The sequence below is a fragment of the Leucoraja erinacea genome, chromosome 7 (assembly GCF_028641065.1).
Source record: "Leucoraja erinacea ecotype New England chromosome 7, Leri_hhj_1, whole genome shotgun sequence".
NCBI lineage: Eukaryota > Metazoa > Chordata > Chondrichthyes > Rajiformes > Rajidae > Leucoraja > Leucoraja erinaceus.
In genome coordinates this window covers 45600320-45622481 of record NC_073383.1, presented here as the reverse complement: position 1 = coordinate 45622481, position 22162 = coordinate 45600320, and the positions used below count along the sequence as shown (strand labels likewise).

The 22162-nt window shown below is 41.2% G+C and overlaps 1 protein-coding gene across 6 annotated transcripts in view; it reads left to right on the top strand.

The window, feature by feature from the left end:
* agap1 (ArfGAP with GTPase domain, ankyrin repeat and PH domain 1) overlaps positions 1-22162 on the top strand; it is a 566650-nt gene that overhangs the window by 289437 nt on the left and 255051 nt on the right. For all 6 annotated transcript variants that reach the window (XM_055638440.1, XM_055638441.1, XM_055638443.1 and 3 more), the window contains exons 7-9: positions 10883-11010; positions 11590-11745; positions 15404-15496. In XM_055638440.1, coding sequence (XP_055494415.1) covers positions 10883-11010; positions 11590-11745; positions 15404-15496 — 377 coding nt within the window. The remainder of the gene's footprint in view (positions 1-10882; positions 11011-11589; positions 11746-15403; positions 15497-22162) is intronic.

The following is a 22162-nucleotide window of genomic DNA, read 5'->3' as shown; positions in this document are numbered from 1 at the left end:
CTACCTCATTGTGTACCTTGCACTTTTTCAAAATCTGCACTTTCCCAGTAACTAAAACTTTATTCTGCACTCAATTTATTGTCTCTTTTTGTACTACGTAATGTACTGTGTGTGACATGATGTGCCTCAATAGCACATAAAACAAGTTTTTCGGTCCATCTTGGTACATGTGACAATAATATGCCAATACCAACACCAGGCGAGAACCGAGGCAGTGCTACACGCTGCATTGTCACAAGCACAGCCTTTACAGCAAGACGATAAACCTACGGCCGTCTCAAATGGAAATAAATGGTTGTATGGAAAGTGTCGAAGAACAGGAGTCATCACATTGGGTAGACACAAAATGCTGGAGTAACTCAGTGGGACAGGCAGCATCTCTGGAGAGAAGGAATGAGTGACATTTCAGGTCAAGACCCTTCTTCAGACTGATGTCAGGGGAGTGGGCAGGACAGAGATAGAATGTAGTCTGAACCAATAAGACTGGTCGGAGAACTGGGAAGGGGGAGGGGATGGAGAGAGAGGGAAAGCAAGGGTTACTTGAAGTTAGAGAAGTCAATGTTCATACCGCTGGGGTGTAAGCTACCCAAGCAAAATATGAGGTGATATTCCTCCAATTTGCGCTGGGCCTCACTCTGACAATGGAAGAAGCCCAGGACAGAAAGGTCAGATTGGGAATTGGAGGGGGAGTTAAAGTGCTGAGCAACCGGGAGATCAGGTTGGATAAGGCGGACTGAGCGGTGGTGTTCGGCGAAACGATCACCGAACCTGCGCTTGGTCTCGCAGATGTCCAGGAGTTGATGCCTGGAACAGGAGTCATTACATTGGGTCCTGACTAATATTCATCCCCAACAAACGAACAAGTACGGTCAGAAAGCTGTTAAAGTTACTCAAATAAAAATTGAGTTGGTCTAATGACCTGAACACAATTCACAACTGGTGGGAAACTTAAATTTGGTTAATCTGCAATAAAAAGGCAGCACCATTAAAAGGTATCATAAAACTACCAGACTGCTGATAACTCTTCTGGTTTACTTACTTCTTTAGAGAAGACATGTATCGACCTCACGAGCAATAATTCCAAAACTGTCCGAGTATTAGACCACCCAATGTCTGCCACTACACCACCCAGTCCACACACCACCACCCACCACCGCACTACTCCACCCCACCCCCTTCTGTCAACTACATATCTCCAACCCACCCTTCATCACCCACTATACAACCCCAGTCCACTCCCTAACATCCAATACAAAGTTACAACCCACCCACCTACCATTCATTGCACAAACTTCCTTGGTTATGTTTTCAATGTTGAGTTGTCTCTCTGCCTGTGGCACAGTGTACAGGGATCAAGGCAACACGATCTTCAGGGGCGGTGAGATCATGAGATGTTGGTCATTGCTGCAACATACCTCATGTCTGTCAGTTTCCAGTCTGGACTCATGCATCTTGATACATGTCGAGCTCGGAAATCCTTCCTCCCTACTTCCTCCCTATTGCTTTTGTAAACTTCTCGTGTTGTACCTATATATGCTTTTGAAATCTCCTCAAATGTTAACTTGAAAGTTGCGTCATTTAAAGAGGGAATTGATGTTGCCTTGACTGATAGAATTCTGACGTAAGTCGTCAGGATTGATAGAAAGCTGATGTAGCTCTAACCTTCTTCCAGGTTTGATGTTCAACACCACAAAGAATAATCATCACCAAATCCAGCAAATAAAATTCTGGAGGGACTCCTCCAGTCCATATTCAGTCCCGAGAATATGTAACTGTCATCTAGATTTAATAGTGGGGGGAATGTCTCTTTTAAGAGGAAGAGATGTAAGTTGAGAAAGGAAGAGAAAGATATGGCCATCACTGAAGGGAGGCCTTGTAAAAAGCATAAACATTGGGACAAACCTGCTGTACCAAGCAGCACATTTCTGTTTGGTAAACTGCATGTAACATTCAAAACAGAAGCAAGCCACAAGCCATCGTGGGGAGAGATGCTTGGGGGCATTCTGCCGATTATTCTTGAGTGAATATTGAAAAGCCTGGGCGTTCTTGGAACATTAGCAAGGTCATTGAGCAGCAGCTTCCACACCTGCTGGAACGGTGGTGCAAGTAAGGCTAATTCACTGAATTGTGAAAAGTTTTGGAACAATTAAGAGTTCAGGGATTCATGTGCAGACAGATTGAGAAATAGTTTAGAGATTGAAGGAAATAGTAAGTGGAAAAAGACTTGCTTGAATAACAAATGGGTTTCACCGCTATATCTTTTGAGATCACTTTTTGTGGAGCAGTGCACCACCAGCAGCAATTATAAGCTGTTTTGCTCGGGAGAAAATTAATGCTCAGCATGACAATATTAATTGCGTCCCTCATTCCATTTCGAATCCCCTGTTCCTGTAATTTCGGATTGAGATGACCTGTTGGTGCATTGAGGAAGCAGGTGAGGGATGAAAGGAAGACTCTTGGCTATCCATACATATTGCTGGTGACAAGGAAAACTGAATGTCTTTTGGGAAGTTTTGTAGATTTCATTTGGCCAAAGGACCTATTTTTGTGCAGCACAACTCTACGATTCAATAAATTCCAAGATATAAGGCAGCTACAAATAATTCTTTTCAGAATCCTTGGAAACATAAACCGGGTACGGTCTTGTGTTTCTTTCACTCTCTGCGTTCTTGAAGATGGGAGAATTGGAAATATCACTTTGAGAAATGTAACTCCAAGGTATATAAACACAGCAGGAGTACATTTGAGAAACTACTTATGAGGCCGAGGATTAGTGATAACTAGATCAAGTGGGACCCGTTGGGCCCTGTCCCCTAACGCAATAATCCACCACTCACCCCGTTCCCCCAACGCAACCCGTTTCCACCACTCACCCGTTCCCTCAATGCAATATTTCACCACTTACCCATAGCCCCTACAGGAGGCCTGGTCCCCCAACGCAACCCGTCGGCGCTCCATGAAGTCAATCAATCCTTCCCACTTAGGAGGGGGAGGGGGGCTGTCGGCTCTTCCCAGAGCGAATGAATGGATTCAACTTTTGGGTCGGCGTCGGCGCTTCCTGGAGCCTATCAATCATTCTCATGTGGGTGGGGGGGGGTTTGGTCGGCGCTTAACGGAGCCAATCAATGGACTCGACTTTTGAGTTGGCGTCGGTGTCAGCGTCGGCGCTCCGTGGAACCAATCCCTGTGATTCTGCTAATGGTGATGCTGCTGCTTAATGATTGGGCCACCAATGCCAGAGAGGGGAATCGCCAAAATTCTGTGGGGAGTGGGCTGTGGGTAAAATTTGTGTAGTCTTGGCTGCCGTTACCATTGGCAACGGTGTGGGCTTGAAGACTTCATGGGCAGGTCCCATTGTGATGTAATTGTTGGACTCGGCAGTCTATGTAAATGAGATGCCATTGTGATTGGTGGACTGTAAGATGGTAATGAGAAATCATCACTGGAAGCTGCTGGAAGACTGTTTCTCAGAAGTAGTTATTATTTTCAAAGGCTTTTTAAAAAACTTCCTAATCATTAATAACGTGAAATATAGCATCAAATCTGAAGGGAAGCTGATTATGGCGTTGACCGGACGTGAGTAAGAATCTGAAAAAGATTTGCAGTGACAGACATCACACACACAAAGACACACACACGCTACTATGTAGCACACACACACACACAACACACACACACACACACACACACACACACACACACACACACACACACACACACACACACACACACACACACACACAAAAATATATAGATGGAAACCTTCCCATCACAATGTCACATTGTTTCACATTGCATTTCTGCAGGAATAGCTCATGATTGTATAACAGAAGAGGGACCAGGATGGGAGAGAGATATTACTGTAGTGAATTGTTAGTCAGACTGTAGAGGCGACACAGTTAGTAGAGCCGATGCATCAGCCCCAGAGACCCGGGTTCAAACCTGACCCCTGGTGCTGTCTGCGTGGAGTTTATAAGCTTTCCCTGTTGCATGGATTTCCTCCCGCATCCTAAGGGCGTGCAGGTTGGTACATTAATGGTTGCTGTAAATCTCCCCAGTGTGTGGGTGAGTGGTGGAATCTGGCAGGGGTTGATACGAATGTGGTAGAATAAAATGAGATTAAGGTAAGATTAGTGTTAAAAGGTGGTGGATGGTTGGTCTGAACTTGGTGGAAGGTGGGTCTACATACTGTATCTCTCGAGGACACTTTGTGAAGTGAATAAGCTGTAAAGCATTGCCTTGCAAGAGAAGAAATTTGAAGTAGAGGGATGAGACCCACAGGGCGGCTTTGAACAGCACAGGGAGGAGAAGTTGGGCACCGGAGGACTGAGTTTCATTGAGAATTCAATTCAGGCCTCCAGTCCCTGTTCTTCAGTGTCCACCTAACTGCAGTACCAGGCTGTCAGGTAGAAGAGGCAGTAAGTGCTGGTAAATGCACAGGTAAACCTTGCTCAGCTTCATAGCGTCCATGCATGTGTCATTGGTGAAGCAGCAGGTCACAGTGAAAACCAATTAGATTGTCTGCATTCAAAGAGTTCATCCATTTACAGTAGCTAGCCTCAGTTACAATTTTCATGTGGATAAAATAAATAAAATGAATAACGTTTGAATGGGCAGTAGTAAATGTGGGATGTCTGCTTAAAAGAGCAAAGGATTTAGAAATGACTTTTGATCATGTTCTGAAGTCATCCAAAGTCTTTATCAGCCTGTTCATCTGCTGCCCATCAGAAATAATTTCCATTCTCTCCCTTTAAATACATCTTATCCTCCAGCTGTTGAAAGTGGGAAGATGTTTAGTCTAACCCAATCATTTGCAGGGCATTGCACTAAAAATATATTGTGCAGATCATGCATATCAAACATAACATCCCATTCTTTTGCCAGCCATGTTTCTTAAAATATAGAAAGCAGAGCTGCCAGAATTACTCAGTGGGTCAAGCAGCACCCGTGGATGGAAATGGACCGACAAAGTTACATGGAGAGAAATGGTCGAGTGATGACCCCTCTAACACACTTGAGCTCCTCTTGCAACTCTTTTTCGTTGTTTCAGATTCCAGCGGTCTCTAGTGGCTTTAAAGTTGTTTAAAGTTCAAGCAAACCAGTGATCTCACCCAAACAACAGGCAAAGCCCCAATCAAACTACCTGGTGACAGAATGGATTATATTAATGTCACAGTACCAGTGTACCTAATGACATCCCAGTGGTGGGAAGGAACAAATGCAGGGGTTGCAATGAGCAGGAGTTCCCACCAGGTGGCAGCCTTGCTGAACCCACAGTATTTCTTGGGTAGGAAGGAACTGCAGATGCTGGTTTAAACCGAAGATAGACAGAAAAAGCTGGAGTAACTCAGCGGGACATGCAGCATCTCTGGAGGGAAGGGATGGGTGACGTTTTGGGTCGAGACCCTTCTTTAGACTGTTTAGAGATAAGGGAAACGAGAGATACAGGCGATGATGTAGAGAGTTGTGGATCTCATTGGCAGCCTGGGATGATTGCAGAGATTGGGAGGTCTGCTCAGGAAAGTCAAAATAAAGGAAACCTGGCGTCAAATACACAACGTGCGTACTCAATGAATAAATGCCAGGAATGTGGCTGAATCTACTCAGCTATGGTGGGTGTTGCTGTAACATAATGCGAGCTGGGGGGAATTTGCTTGATGAAATGAAATGAAAACTGGCATGATGGAAAGCAGAGTTTGTGTGACAATACATGTTAATTTGGCATACTGGCACCTTTAAAAAGTTAAACGCCATTATTTAATTTTTGTGGCCACGTTTCATGCAATCTTATCAAAGGTTCGGCCGTTGTTTAGTCCATGAACGTAGAACGGAAAAAGGCTTTTTGGCCCATAATATCTCTGCTGAACATGATGTCAAATTAAACCAATCTCTCTGCCTACGCATGAACCATATCCCTCCATTTTCTGCATATCTGCATGCCTATCTGAAGGCCTCTTAAACCCCCTATTGCATCTGCTTCTGCCACCACCCATGGCAGCTCGTTCCAGGCACCCACCAATCTCTATGCAAAAATAATCTTGCTCAGCACATCTTTAAACTATGCCCCTTTCATCTTTATGCCACTAGTCTTTGACATTTTTGTCTTGGAAAAAGATTCTGACTGTTTACTGAATGTTCTTCAGGTCCATCCTAGGAGTCAGTTTCATTCAGAATCCAGTACTTTTCTAGATTAGTTTCCTATCTAATCAGATAAACTAATTACATTTCCCAGAGTCAAATATCTGTGTCTCTCATAATTTTATAAAGTTCTATCAGGTCTCTCCTAATCATGTATCTGTACACTGTGGATGGCTCTATGGCAATCATGTATAGTCTTTCCACTTACTGGATAGCACACAACAAAAGCTTTTCACTGTATCTCAGTACACGTGACAATAAAGTAAGCTGGCCTAAAAAGTCTGTCCAACCTCTCCTTATACCTAATATCCTCTAATCCAGGCAGCATTGGTCTGATCTTGCATTCTGGTAAATAAATCTCTGCACCGTCACCAAAGCCTCCATATCTTTTTTCTAAAAAGCACTGATGGAAAGGAAGGTACAACAAGGACAAAAAGCAGGGAACTTTTTTTTCCCTCTCCTGTCATTCATCAGTTCCTTTCTTAATGGGATTTGTTGGTCTCTTGATATCTTTGTTTAATCAATAAATAAATGATTCCATGGTGACAACAGTATTGAGATTGTCTGTTGAAATATTTGTTGCCTGTGTCCTGAGCTGTAATCAATGGTGAGACTAATTGATTTGCCTCGGTAAACTTGAAAGAGTGCGAGCAGATTTTTAGCTGGCAGTTTCGACTGAAGAAATTCATGGACACAGAAATGTAAATCTGACCTTATGCAAGATGAGTGACTGTGGTGCCAGTTTGTAGGTCAGTCTCTTGCTTGATGTAAGGTTGTCCAATAGAACTCAAAGCTTGGCAAGGCATGCCTAACAGCTTGCATTCAACTTTCCAAATGACTTTCTCCCCATACTCTCCTTATTGCTCCCAATCTCCGCATATTCTGGACTCGCTCCATTCTCTGTATACCCTGCAGAATGACATTATGCGTGATATATTTTGTTGTTCGTTTCAAAATAAGTCAAAATTGCTTTTTACATGCTGTTGATTCAACATGAGTCAAGAGTGTTTTATTGTCATATGTCCCAGAACAATGAAATTCTTACTTGCTGCAGCACAACAGAATATGCAATATGATATGACAAACGAGAGAGAGAAAAGTAAAGCCCTGTGTGTGTGTATACATGCACATACTCTTACACACATACTCAAAAAACAAACAGAACAGTGCAACAATAATAATAATAATAATAGTCTATTGTAGTTCAGAGCCTATATGAGGTTGTATAGCCTGATGGCTGTAGGGAAGAAGCTGTTCCTGAACCTGGACATTACGGTTTTCAGGCTCCTGTACCTTCTTCCCGATGGCAGTGGTGAATTGAGTGCAAGGCCAGCATGGTGTGGGTATCTGATAATGTTGGCTGCCTTTTTGAGGAATGAAATCATTGGAATGGGGAAAACTCCTAGTTATCCTTTTGAACATGATGAACTGCAGTATATTGAAAGTCCCAGAGTCGGCACAAAAACTGCCTCGATTGTTGACGACATGGTTTAGTCCTGCAATTGTCAGATTTTTCAACTGCTTTACACTGGTGCACCCTTTTCCACTAATTGAGAAATCAAAAAGCTGGAGTGTTTTAGTGCAAAGGTGTCAAGTTGAGGTTGTCTGAAATTGAGAATGGGAATCCCTTGCATTTGTCAGTGAAATTAAAAAAAACAGCAGATGTAGGAATTCTGTAGTGAAACCCGAAAATGCTAGAAACACTCAGCATGCCGGGCAGCATCTGTGGAATAAGAAACGGCTAACATTTCAGGTCCGGGTCATGCGTCAGAACTGGGAAAATAGAAAAGCAAGTTAGTTTTAAAACAAGTTTGTCATGGACAACGAAGCTTGATATGACCTTAATTTCTCTTTAGCTACATATTGTAATCTCCTCATATCATTGATCTATCCATCCCCTCCCTCCACCTTCTGTGCTACCAAGATCTGTTGTTTTTTAGCTTACCCAATCTTGATGAAGTATCTTTCATCTGAAACATTAACTGTTTTCCTCCCCACAGACACTGCCTGACCAGCTGTGCGTTTCCAACATTTTCTGTTTTCATATCCCATTACTGTAGATTGCATGCCACAGCATACTCTATTGATTTAACAGTAGAGAATTTAAAAAAAGAATCTAAGGGCTATGAATGAATGAATGGATGAATGAATGAATGACCTATATAATTTGAGCTTGGATACTATATATCCTGCAAAGGGCGAATCCAATCACTAGAAATACCAATCTGCATTTAACACGGCAATAAATCCCAGGAATGAAAATTTGACATCGAGCCACATAAATAGATACGAGAAAAGGACCCGAACCTTTACCACGCGACAGGGGTTAAGGAACATGTTATATTGAAATCCAGAATAAATCCAAGCCTCCCTCGGGCAATCCTTTCAGCAGGCAAAGCCAGACAATGTTTTGCAGTGAAGCCCAAGGTCCACAGTGAGACCCTGTGTGTCATCAGTTTGGGTGGTGGGGGTCACAGAGGGAGAGGACCATAAAGTGAACTTTCCCCACAAAGTCATGTCAGTGAGTGACTGATTGTCAATGGATCTGAATGTTTCAAGCATTCAAAACAATTAAAAAACAATAACAAATTATTAAGAGTTATAGTGAGTTGCAGCACACAAACAATGCATATAGTCTACTTAGTCAAAGCCAAACATCAACCACCCATGTATACCAATCCCAGCAATCTCAATTTTTATTCTCCCACATTCTCCTTCAACTCCCTCAGATTCCACCATTCATCCACACACTTAAGGTAAGTTACAGCAACCAATTAACCAACTAGCCCATACATCTTTGGGATGTGGGACGGAATCGGAGTACCTGGAAAACCCATGCAGTCACAGGGAAATCGTGCAAACTCCACACAGCCAGCACCCAAAGTCAGGCATGAACCTGGATCTCCGATACTGGGAAGGAATAGCGTTATGAGCTGTGTCACAATCACAGTCACAATAATACTTTATTAGGCAATTATGTTTTGCAACATACGAGTTAACTATCTTAAAACAAAAATACAATTAAAACCTATTACTACTTAACTATCTTTGTTATCACTGTGCTAACTATCTTAAAACAAAAAAAAACAATTAAAACCTATTACTATTTAAAGCTGCTTTAAAATGCTCATTCTGTGTAAGAATCCAAATACTGTACTTTCCTCTGCAAAATCTTGTCGTCGAACATCTGTGATTCAATGTCTTCAGTTCTTCAATGTTCTCAGTTAAATTCAGAATCCAGTACTTTTCCAGATTAGTTTCCAATCCAATTGGATAAACTAATTGAAGCTCCAAGTAAAATAGCAACTTGTATTTATCCAGGTTTACACAATCGAAGGCATATTTGCTTTCACAATCTTTCATTTCAAGTAATGTGTTGAAATATTCTGAGCAGGTACAATTGCATTTCTATGGTACATCTCACGAGCTGAAGCACTTTACAGTCAAAGAGATCTTGTTCATGTGTTATGACTCTTAGATGTAGGATACACACACCAGCCAGTTTGCACAGATTTGCCACCAAGCTCCAGTTGTCACACATTATAAGAAAGGTGGGGAGACTTTTCAAAGAGCACAGTGTAGTGGCCATTTGGCTTGGTTTTGTGTGTCATGAAAATGTCGTGTGTCACTAGGTTAATGTTTTATTGGAGAATATTAGCCAAAAGAAGAGGGTGGACAAACTTGGATTGTTTTCTCTGGAACTTCAGAGGCTGAGAGGCAACCTGACAGAAGTATATAAAACTATGAGTGGCATAGATAGAGTAAATGGAGATAGAGTAAATGGTCAGTCTTTACTCAAGGGCATAGACAATAGACAATAGGTGCAGGAGTAGGCCATTCGGCCCTTCGAGCCAGCACCACCATTCAATTTGATCATGGCTGATCATCCCCAATCAGTACCCCGTTCCTGCCTTCTCCCCACATCCCCTGACCGCTATCTTTAAGAGCCCTATCTAGCTCTCTCTTGAACCGGCCTCCACCGCCCTCTGAGGCAGAGAATTCCACAGACTCACAACTCTCTGTGTGAAAAAGTGTTTCCTCGTCTCCGTTCTAAATGGCTTACCCCTTATTCTTAAACTGTGGCCCCTGGTTCTGAACTTCCCCCAACATCGGGAACATGTTTCCTGCCTCTAGTGTGTCCAAACCCTTAATATAATAACCCTTAATGTAATAAAGCATAGCTTTAAGGTAAGAGGGAGGAATTATAGGGGATATGCAAGGCAAGTTATTTTTTATAGAGTGGCAGGTGCCTGGTAGGTTCTGCCAGGGGAAGTGGGAGAAACATACAATAGTAACATATTAGAGGAACTTTGACAGATACATGAACCGGCAGAGAACAATTACCACCATGTACGTGCAGGAGGGATTAGTTAGATTGACATCATGGTTGGTACAGACATGTTGGCTCAAAGGGCCTGTTCCTGGGCTGTGCCATTTTCTGTTCTATGTTCCAAAGAACAATGTGATAACAACCAAAATTATTTGTTGATAATAATTGAAGAATGAAATTTGATTATTGACTGGGACGTCCACCTCTCTTTTTCTTTGCATCATATTATGGGATCTTCCACATGCACTCGGTGAGAGAGAGATGATGGTTTCAAGTCTTATGCATGCAACACTGCCTCCAACTTTCCATTGCCAGCCTGCATATTCTGCTCTAATCTCTGATCTTATTACTGTGAACTGAAACAGACATGCTTAATATCTATTTTTCTTTTCATTTTCTTCCTTGTTGCAACAGTTGCCCAAAAAATAGTAGCTACACGGAAGAAGCAGCAACTCTCCATTGGACCCTGCAAATCTTTGCCCAATTCTCCAAGCCACTCTTCAGTCTGCTCTGCACAAGTCTCCGCTGTTCACGTCAGTCAGGTAAGTGGTTGAGGATGTGGGAAGTGTTTCTCGAGATATTGACCGTATTCTCTAGGATGAGACACATATACCATGTCCACTGCGATCAGCATCCTCTCCTGGGTTTCAATGCAATGGGTCCCACTGACATGCTCAGACATCCAGCAGCTAACATTGTTCCAGAGTGGCATGGCTTGTGTACAGAGGTACACTAGTATGCATCTTAAACCATCCAAGACAACTTCCTTAACCCATACAGGACAACTTACTTCCTAAACCCATACAGAACATAGAAACATAGAAAATAGGTGCAGGAGTAGGCCATTCGGCCCTTCGAGCCTGCACCGCAATTCAATATGATCATGGCTGATCATCCAACTCAGTATCCTGTACCTGCCTTCTCTCCATACCCCCTGATCCCTATAGCCACAAGGGCCACATCTAACTCCTTCGTAAATATAGCCAATGAACTGGCCTCAACTACCTTCTGTGGCAGAGAGTTCCAGAGATTCACCACTCTCTGTGTGAAAAATGTTTTTCTCATCTCGGTCCTAAAGGATTTCCCCCTTATCCTTAATTGTTTTCTTCTCTGTATTGTAGACAAGTAACGGTGGAGGGAGTTTAAGCGATTACTCCTCTTCTGTCCCTTCCACACCTAGCACAAGTCAAAAGGAACTACGAATCGACATCCCTCAGACATCAAACACACCAACTCCAGTTCGAAAACAGTCTAAACGTCGTTCTAATATTTTTGCTGTAAGTATTCACCTCAATACATGGCTGTGCTTTGAATAAATAAATAAATGGTTTTGAAATGGAACTCGGGTAACCATTAAAATAAAATGCTTTCCAATTTATTTAACCATTAATACAAGGAACAAAATGCAATTCTTGGTTTGTTCACTCTTGGGTAGTTAATTATTTTTGTTTCCTGGGAAGTTAATGGTTGAATGACTTTTGAGGGCTCTTGGCCAGGTGGGCATGCGGAGGGTGTTTCATCTTGGTTGAGAATGTAGAACAAGGGCTCAGTGTTTAAAAATAATGAGCTGCCAATCTAAGAAAGTTAAGGTGGTGTTTTTTTCTCTTTGAAGCTCGAGTCTTGTGGACTGTCTCAAAGGACAGTAGAAGAAAAGTCTTCAAGGCAGAGGTAGATAGATTATTGATCAGCAAGGGAATTAAAGGTTACCACAGATTGATAGGATTGCAGAGGTGAGGCCAGCAATTACATCATCCTCAATCCTATTAATTGGGGAAGCAGGCATAAGGAAGCACATACCATGCTCCTGATTTGTATGTTTACGTGTACAGATGATGCCGACGGACAATGAGACAAAATACCAAATTACTTCACCTCGCCAATTTATTGAATTGACTTTAAGACCAGCTGCAATTGTATGACCATCAAACCTCACTGAATGACTTGCTTCTCTTCAGTATTTAGGGTTGGGCACTTGTCTTTAGTCATAAAACTGTTAAGGTAAAATGCCTTGCCACACAGAAGGATTATTGGGTGATATTCCAGCAATCTGCTTGTGCAACTCTACCTGTGCATAACCTTAAATTGCGGTAAAGTGCCCATCCCTCGCCACAGCAATTTCCTGGTCCATTTCATCACGTTGCACGTGGCCAACTTTACCAGAAGCAACAAACAATCTGCTGGAGGAACTCAGTGGGTTGAGCAGCATCCGTGGAGGGAAATGGACAGTCAACGTTACTCATCTGGACTGGTGAAGGGACCTGACCTGAAACATTAATATGCATTTCTCTTCACAGACGTTGCTCAGCAGATTATTTATTGCTCCAGATTCCAGCATCTGTATACAGTCTCTTGTGTCTCACCTTCGCCAGGCATTGCATTTTGATTTACCTACATTAAGTGTACAGTTAAAAATAGCATAAGTCTTGTATCCAAAATATTAACTTACCCTTTGACTTTATCACTGGAACTTGAATAAGTATTTCCATGATTCTCTGTTTTTTAAGACTTGCTTCAAACAAAATTGTGGTTTGTGGTACTGCTGCAGTTCAGCGTATCTGCCAGCAGGTGCCCTCGCTCAGCTGCAGAACAGTCAGCACTGTGTGAAACACGGAACACAGTCAACACTTCCCCACGGACACATTAATATTTGCTGCCCATTTTAATATCTGATCTTAGAGCGTGAATGTTGAAAATAGCCTGTCCTTAATGGAGAGGATTGTAGAAAAATATATAAATGAGCATTTAACATCTACTGAAAACTTGACAAACGAAATTCAGGTAATTTAACAAGCAAAATTAATGTTATAGTTCCAACACATTACAGCATTTAACACACAAGTCATAATTCACTGCCAAAACCAATGTAGTAAATTTACACTGTTGTAGCTTGAATTACACTGGTATGTACTTAAATTAGAGGGGAATTTAACTTCCCCTCACTAATTGAAGTAAAATTTAAAGACTAATTTGAAACGATTAGTTTATTTTGCTGTGTGGTCACATCTGCATTTTAAGGGTTGAACATTATGTGAATTCCAGGATATGATCAAAGAATGGTAAACCTATATATTTCATGCAAATGAATGGCACTGTGGTAAAATAGAAATGAAATGCACAACAAAGCATCAGGTGTGGTAGAGAAGTATTTTTCATGGTGAGGATTTTATGGCCGTTATAATGATATGTGAAGTTTTATTCTGTCTGTGCTTCAGCCTTTTGAATTTTCAATGAATCTGCAAAGGATATCCGCCTGTGTGAATCTAGGTGGACAAATCATCATTGTGAAGTTGAGGAGTTGAGGTGACTGAGAGATCCATGAATAAAACGTGTTGACCAAGAGAACATAATAGTTGAACAATGATTACTCCGTCGGTATATTAGTGCAGACACTGCCACTCAGACGGACTCCCTTACTGTGTGTGGGTGTCAACTGTGGATAAATAATAACTCTCAACCAATCCTTCAAGTCACAATGACAGAGTAATAACAATGTGGTCAGTTTCAGAGAGAAACAATCAGTTATGTTTGCCTATTTAAAATGTAAATACACCATTGACATACTGAAAATCATTGACATGTTTTTGTTTTGGGGGAATTATGTAACTTTGATCAGGCTACCTTTCCTGGTCCCTAGCTTTCCCCAGTCCCTTCACTGTCCTGGAAACAGTTGCACACCTTTTTTGTCATCTTTGTCACCAAGTTAGAACGTTATTTCTTGGACTGGACCTCCAACCATGGTCCTTCCCCAGCCTCTAAGGATTTGACTAGTTCCAGGGTGACAATTGCAGGAGGAGATGATCCAAGATGGTGCCCAACCCAGACGACTTATCATGTATCTGTTTGCTGTAAATGGCTTGATCATGTAATGCTTTACGCTGACGGGTTAGCACGCAACAAAAGCTTTTCACTGTACCTCGCTCGGTACACATGACAATAAACTAAACTGAAATTGAAAGGTTGGTCCAACTTGCATTGACCCAGCAACAGTCATGTCTTTGTCACTGGGCGCTCAAGGAAGTGTTTGCTGAGGGTATTTTACAGAAAGCAGATCAGGAAAAATGGAATTTGGATTGGTGCTTTGCAAACATACACGTACTCAACATCATCTTGGTTACGACTCTTCATTGCATATTGAAGCAACATACACTCTGTATCAGCACAACCCTCTGTTAGTTGCGTTCTGTAACAATACTAGTTCCTTGACTTTGGTATTTAACATAGGTTTAAAGCTCTAGTTCCCAAGTTCAGGCCACGGACCAAAATTGGGCTCCAATGGAATGAAACCTGGCCATGAGGGGATCCAAATTTTGGAAGTATGGAATTTGCGGCAAAAATTGTTGAAATGGTAGATGTGTAGACTTGCGGTTGTTGTGCATGTTTCAGCATGCAAGGGGCATTCGGCGCATCATAATATTCATTGTGAGTGTTTTATTTCATGCTTTATTTTTGAGATTAATAAGCTGCAAAGCCAAAATAAAATGGTTTGAAAACTCAATTAATTTTGATGGAATTATCAATTAGTTTATGCTGTCTTAAAATATGGCAAGTCCAAATGTTTGATCAATTTTTGGCACAGATGAAAATATAGGAACCACTAGTTTAAAGCTTACTCACTCTTCACAGTTTAATACCCCTTTCAATCTATGAAAGCTAAAAATCAAAGTGTTTGTTAAGCTAATAATTCAAAGAATTTAAACGCTGGCCCTCTTTCTTGTGTAGTTTAGCATTTTTAAGATTGAATAATAAAGTGGATGAAATTACAATACAATACAAAACAATACAATACGGTTTTATTCGTCACATTGCACATAAAGTGCAAGTGAAATGAATTTGTGTTAATCTGAGATAAAATTCATAGTCTAGAGCTCTCAATTCACATTGTTTCTTGCTATCTGAATCTGTACTACATTACAAGGGGCATTTTCTGTCTTCTAGTCTCGAAAAGGAAGTGATCTAGACAAAGAGAAGAAAAGTCTGGACACCAGGGCAGACAGTATTGGAAGTGGCAGAGCAATTCCAATTAAACAGGTAAGGTGCTGCTTCTCCCTTCCCCCCACCACTTGTTTTAATTAGAAGCTTTGAACACCACAGTTTTGACACTGTCTCACCTCTTGTTTCTCTGTTTGTTTGATGCTTTCCATTTTGTTAATACAGAAGTCGCACACTTGACATCAATTAGCCAGGCCCTAAATGCGCGAAAGTAAAATCATTAGAGTAAGATGGTCACCACGCAGTGGGAAGTGTTAAGAACTGGGCCTAATTAATTGAAATCTGCAGACCCTATATGCATATGGAGTGCATCCAGCTTTGGCTGTTTCAAAGGCCAGCTTTGTTGGAGTGCTATGATCAGCACTGAACAGGCAAGAGCCTGAATCCAGCCCCTGTACAGATTTCTTGTGATCTTGCATGTCGTTTGATTTGGCCCAGTTTGCAGGAGGACATCTGAACACGACTTTCTCCATTCCCAAAGCAAAGGCAATTAGCACAGATAAGCCATGGCCTGGACACTGACTATTTGTTCTTGTTTGCAGATTTCCATTGGAGAGGGTTTAGCAGAACATAATCTTGTAATGTGCAAATTAACTTAAAGAAAACTTTATTTGCTTTAATATTAGAGCTGAAGAAACTTGCTTTTAACAGATGAGAGTGTGTTCTTTGTCTCAATATTGTGCATGCAGTCGAGCACAGGAGATACTTTCATGATTGTATGCTGGCTATATGGAAATATCCTCTCTGATTTTACTTATATTTTAAAAATGAAATAAAAAGTTGTGTGACATTCTAAGTTTATTTTGGCCTTGCATATGGACTCATGCTGAGTTTCTTCCCTGAATAAAATACAGAGAGAGCACAGTGAGAGTTTTGTTTTTCACAATGAATTCCACAGGTTCAAAAAGAACTGAACATTTCTGAATTTTTTTCAAAGTAGTAATTCATTAACTGCCAAACTTTGTACATCTATCTCTCAATGTCGCCTACTTTGGTAGTAAACTCAATGTCCTAACTATATCTTGTACGGAAGACAGCTGGATAATTTACATAAAAAAATAACCAATTATGTTCATCATTTTGGCTGTCTCCAGATGTTTGAATGGTGGATAACGGATCACAGGCTGAATATGGCTAAATTTTAACTGGGAGGAACACAGAATGATGCATAATTAGGAAGTAGTAAAAGGCTTTTATTTACTTGAGAAGTCAAGTGCTTTAGCAAAGAGAGTACTGGGCAGTGATTTTCGATAATCTGACACCGTACAGAGGATTTTCCGGACTATTGGCCGTTACTCCTATAATACACACACACACACACACACACACACACACACAGTTTTACCTGCCTTGCATGTTGCACAGTAGTATAATAAATGTCCCGGTGAACTCATTGAGTTTAAGCAGAGCATTCTGACTCGTGGTACACACTTCACTCGCAATCTGAACTCCCAGATTGCACTTTGGACAAATCTGTGAGCCAGTTGCTGAACTGTCAGCAGTTGCAAACAATCGGATGTTGCATTATCCGAATATTTCTTGTCCTTGGCAGCAGTCAATGGATTGGAATGTAAGCGGGAGATATATAGTGGAAATAATAATGATTACCTGTGAAACTAATTAAGGAGTGCAGGACATCAATTAACCATGACAGGGAATATTGAACTTTTTAGAATCATCATCATAACAGTGAATAATTACAGACTTTCCCAACTGTCCATGCTGTATATGATGTTAATTTCCTGTGGCCCTGTGCTTCTGTTGCATTGTTACTCCAGGTCCTATCTCCCGTGATGGCTTCCACATAGAAGCAGGGAGAGTGAGACCAATTTTACCCCAGCCTTTCAAAAGTGTCACTTACAGTTAATTATCAGGAAACTCTTTGACAATCTATATGAGATTAATGGGCCAGCACCATGCATTGGCTAGCTTTGATTTTTGCACTAACTAATTAGTGTGGTGCGTCATTTTCAATGTATGTATAGAAGCTGAGATGTGAAACATGTCATGCAGCCTCTGTACAGTTATTTATCTAATTATTTCAATTGTAAATTTCTGTCGTATAATGCGATAGATTGATTAATTAAAGTATTTATTCACTGAACTGACAGCTGCATTCAAATAAATTAGTGCAAGACTGATTAATTTCAATATAACGTAAACTTAATGTTTGCCGAAGAAGTGTGAAAATGTTTTAAAAGTGAAGGAGAGGCGGGGGAATCACAAGTGTGTCTGCTTTGTCTTGACTGGGCTTGTCATTTATTAATTTTTCATAGCAGGAGAATTGTACATACATAATCACTTGACTGCAGTGGGAGTTGGCAAGTTCCTGTGGTCTCATTTGCATAAATCTTGTTAAGTCAATGGCAGTTAATGAAGTACAAATGAGCTCAAAGAAGGTGACATGGAAATGGCTGATGGCAGATGGGAAGTCTGTTTATGTGATCACAGCTGTGCGCGCATGTGTGTGTGTTTGTGTGTGTCTGGCTACCAGTGCGTTTGCCTTTCACAGGATCCCTGTACAGTTACAAATGCCAGGTATCTTTCAAAGGCAAAAAGATGCCCTCACTTTTCACATCAGTCCACTGAGCTTCCAAGTGCAATTCTATTGACATCAGTATGCAGGCCATTTATAACCTGCTCCCTTGGGAGAGTCTGTATTGCACTGAGTTGTATTGCAAGGTTTACTGTGATCTCCTGCACTGCAGAAAGCAGTCCAACCTGCTGTCACAGTAATCGGGGGGGCCTTTGGTGTGGGAAATGGATAGAGACAATTTAGAGATAATCAGTCTGTTACCTCGGGGAGAGTGGAAATAAATAATGAAATAAACAAAGGAGAACAATGTGAGGCAAATGTGCTTGAAAGAGGAGATATGTGGTGAACGGTGAGTTGTAAAGATTGGATAGGCCAGTAAGTGGAGCATAGTGTGGAACAGAGCATGTCACTTGCAAGGTAATCGAGAAGAGCCAGTATTGGCTTGTAGAAGATAATGGAGTGAGTTCGTGCAGGTAGAGAGTTTGTCGTACATTTAGGAAAGTAAGCAAAGGATCCCAAAAGTTAAACTGTATGGAGCAGAACATGACACTGACAGAGAGTGCAGTAAGAGACCATCAGCGAAGGGGCCAAAGAAGTGACAAAGATAAGTGCAGAGACATAGAGCAACTCCCATTTTGCAGCATGCTGTTTGTTTTAATATTTTCTTGCAAACAAGGTTGTTTGTGTCCAATGCAGTCAAGATGTACACATTGCTTAAGAGTAGCTGGAGTCTGTGAGAGAGCATCCTGGAGAACACAAGTTCTAGTATATTATTTGGTGCAGAAGGCTGAATGATGCTGTTTCAGTTTATCTGCCGAAGATGGAAAGCAATGTGGATCAAACGGATTAACCATCTTTTAAAAGATAATATTTCACGGAGGACCTAATAATTGCTTTCAGGTTATTGCTTATGTCAAAGGCAAACGTTCAATGTGATGCAGGTTTGAGAGACTATGATATTCATGAACTGAATGTTTTGCGAGTCTCTTCAGTAATTTGTGTATTTTAAAATTATGCACTTTACCCCAGCAATATCCCAGTTACAAATACAGTGCCCTCCATAATGTTTCGGACAAAGACCCATCATTTATTTATTTGCCTATATGCTCCACAATTTGAGATTTCCATTAAAAAAAAACACATGTGGTTAAAGTGCACATTGTCAGATTTTAATTAAAGCCATCTTAATACATTTTGGTTTCACCATGTAGAAATTACGGCAGTGTTTATACATAGTACCCCCATTTCAGGGGTATGTTTGGGACACATGGCTTCACAGGCATTTGTAATTGTTCAGGTGTGTTTAATTGCCTCCTTAATGCAGGTGTCAGAGAGCTCTCAGCACCTAGTCTTTCCTCCAGTCTTTCCATCACTTTTGGAAACTTTTATTGCTGTTTATCAACATGAGGACCAAAGTTATACCAATGAAAGTCAAAGAAGCCATTATGAGACTGAGAAACAAGAATAAAAGAGACATCAGCCAAACAGGCTTACCAAAATCAACTGTTTGGAACATCATTAAGAAGAATGAGAGCACCGGTGAGCTTACTAATCGCAAAGGGACTGGCAGGCCAAGGAAGACCTCCACAGCTGATGGCAGAAGAATTATCTCTATAATAAAGAAAAATCCCCAAACACCTGCCGACAGATCAGAAACACTCTTCAGGAGTCAGGTGTGGATTTGTCAATGACCACTGTCCGCAGAAGACTTCATGAACAGAAATACAGAGGCTGCACTGCAAGATGCAAACCACTGATTAGCCGCAAAAATAGGATGGCCGGGATACAGTTTGCCAAGAAGTACTTAAAAGATCAACCACAGTTCTGGAAAAGGGTCTTGTGGACAGATGAGACAAAGATTAACTTCTATCAGAGTCATGGCAAGAGCAAAGTATGGAGGAGAGAAGGAACTACCCAAGATCCAAAGCATACCACCTAATCTGTGAAACACGGTGGTGGGGGTGTTATGGCCTGGGCATGTGTGGCTGCTGAAGGTACTGGCTCACTTATCGTCATTGATGATACAACTGCTGATGGTAATAGCATAATGAATTCTGAAGTGTATAGTCACATCCTATCAGCTCAAGTTCAAACAAATGCCTCAAAGCTCAATGGCCGGTGGTTCATTCTACAGCAAGACAATGATCCCAAACATACTGCTAAAGCAATAAAGTAGTTTTTCAAAGCTTAAAAATTATCAATTCTTGAGTGGCCAAATCATTCACCCGATCTGAACCCAATTGAGCATGCCTTTTATATGCTGAAGAGAAAACTGAAGGGGACTAGCCCCTAAAACAAGCATAAGCTAAAGATGGCTGCAATACAGGCCTGGCAGAGCATTACCAGGAAGACACCAAGCAACTGGCGATGTCCATGAATCGCAGACTTCAAGCAGTCATTGCATGCAAAGAATATGCAACAAAATACTTAAACATGACTACTTTCATTTACATTACATTGCTGCATCCCAAACATGATGGTTCCCTGAAATGGGGGGGGACTATAAACACTACTGTAATTTAGACATGGTGAAACCAAAATGTATAAAAATGGCCTTAATTAAAATCTGACAATGTGCACTTTAACCACATGATATTTTCTATTACGAATCTCAAAGTTGTGGAGTACAGAGGCAAATAAATAACTGATGGGTCGATCCCAAACATTATGGAGGGCACTGTAACTCATCACTGAATTAGAGGTGTCCCCCCATCCCCCCCCTTTTTGGGGGGAGTGGGGTGGTGGTTCTCATCTCCCACTCATTGCGTCCCTTCAAACAAGACAGAGTATGATTATGCCCCTGTAATGTGCCATTTGCTGCCAAAAAGGGTAACAATGATGTATTGAATGTAATGTATTGAAGCTTGATGCATTAATCTGCAACTAATGCCCCTTTTTTGTTCGGTGCTTCAGTATCAAAAAGGAAACGTACACTCTCTCTATAGGCACGAGGAATCTGTTTTGCTGCCTTCCAATGGACTGCAGCAAAAAGTCTCTCAATTTGATGCTGAGCTCCCAGTCCATTCATACAAGTGACTGATTGTTATCTGAGCCTCCTGGCATCAAGGAAGCTGTCAATAAGCATAAACACAACTTTTTAGTGATGGGTATCTTAAAATCTTAGATTGGGTATTTATGTTGTGAAGGCAATCTGTTGGGAGTTAGTCACCTATTTGATGACAAAGCCAGAATCTAGAGAAATGCCCGTATAAATCAGGAATAAAGTTGCTATTTCCAGAGGGATTGACGTTACAAGTTGCTTCTCTACCATGCAAATCCAGCTATACTTGATGTAGGATTCAGTGCACGGTGCTGCAGAATGCATATCCGCTGATGCAATTCTCTCACTTTCAGGACACTTTTGTAATAGCCAAGGTGCTGTGTTAAGATTACTACTGATTAACCCACATTCTCACACTACTGGGTTTAGATTTTTATTCAAGTTGCTTTATACAAATGACAAACACTTTTTTGTAATGTTGCAAGATATAACCTCTTTTTAAATGTGGCAACAATAATAAGTATCAGCAATAGATTCCCAGTTGTGCAAGATAGAGGAATGAGTACGTTAACTTATGATGAGTGTTTGTCGGCACCTGGCCTGTACTCGCTGGAGTTTAGAAAAACGAGGGGGGACCTCATTGAAACATGCAGAATAGTGAAAGACTTGGATAGAGTGGATGTGGAGAGGATGTTTCCACTAGTGGGAGAGTCTAGGACTAGAGGTCATAGCCTCAGATTTATAGGACGTTCTTTTAGGGAGGAGATGGAGATAAATTTCTTTAGTCAGAGGGTGGTGAATCTGTGGAATTCTTTGCCGCAGAAGGCTGTGGAGGCCAAGTCAGTGGATATTTTTAAGGCAGAGATAGATAGAATTTTGATTAGTACAGGTGTCAGAGGTTATGCGGAGAAGGCAGGAGAATGGGGTTAGGAGGGAGAGATACATCAGCCATGGTTGAATGATGAAGTAGACTTATAGGCCGAATGGCCTAATTCTACTCCTATTATGACCTTATGAATTAACATCTATGATGACTAAGTTGTACAATATTAATACCCGACATTAAAGTTACCATGTATTGTGGAATAAGTGCTAAAACGCTAAGCTTCACAGATGTCTTATTGACACAGTGGTGTCATGAGGCTATGAACCATTGATGTCCTCAATT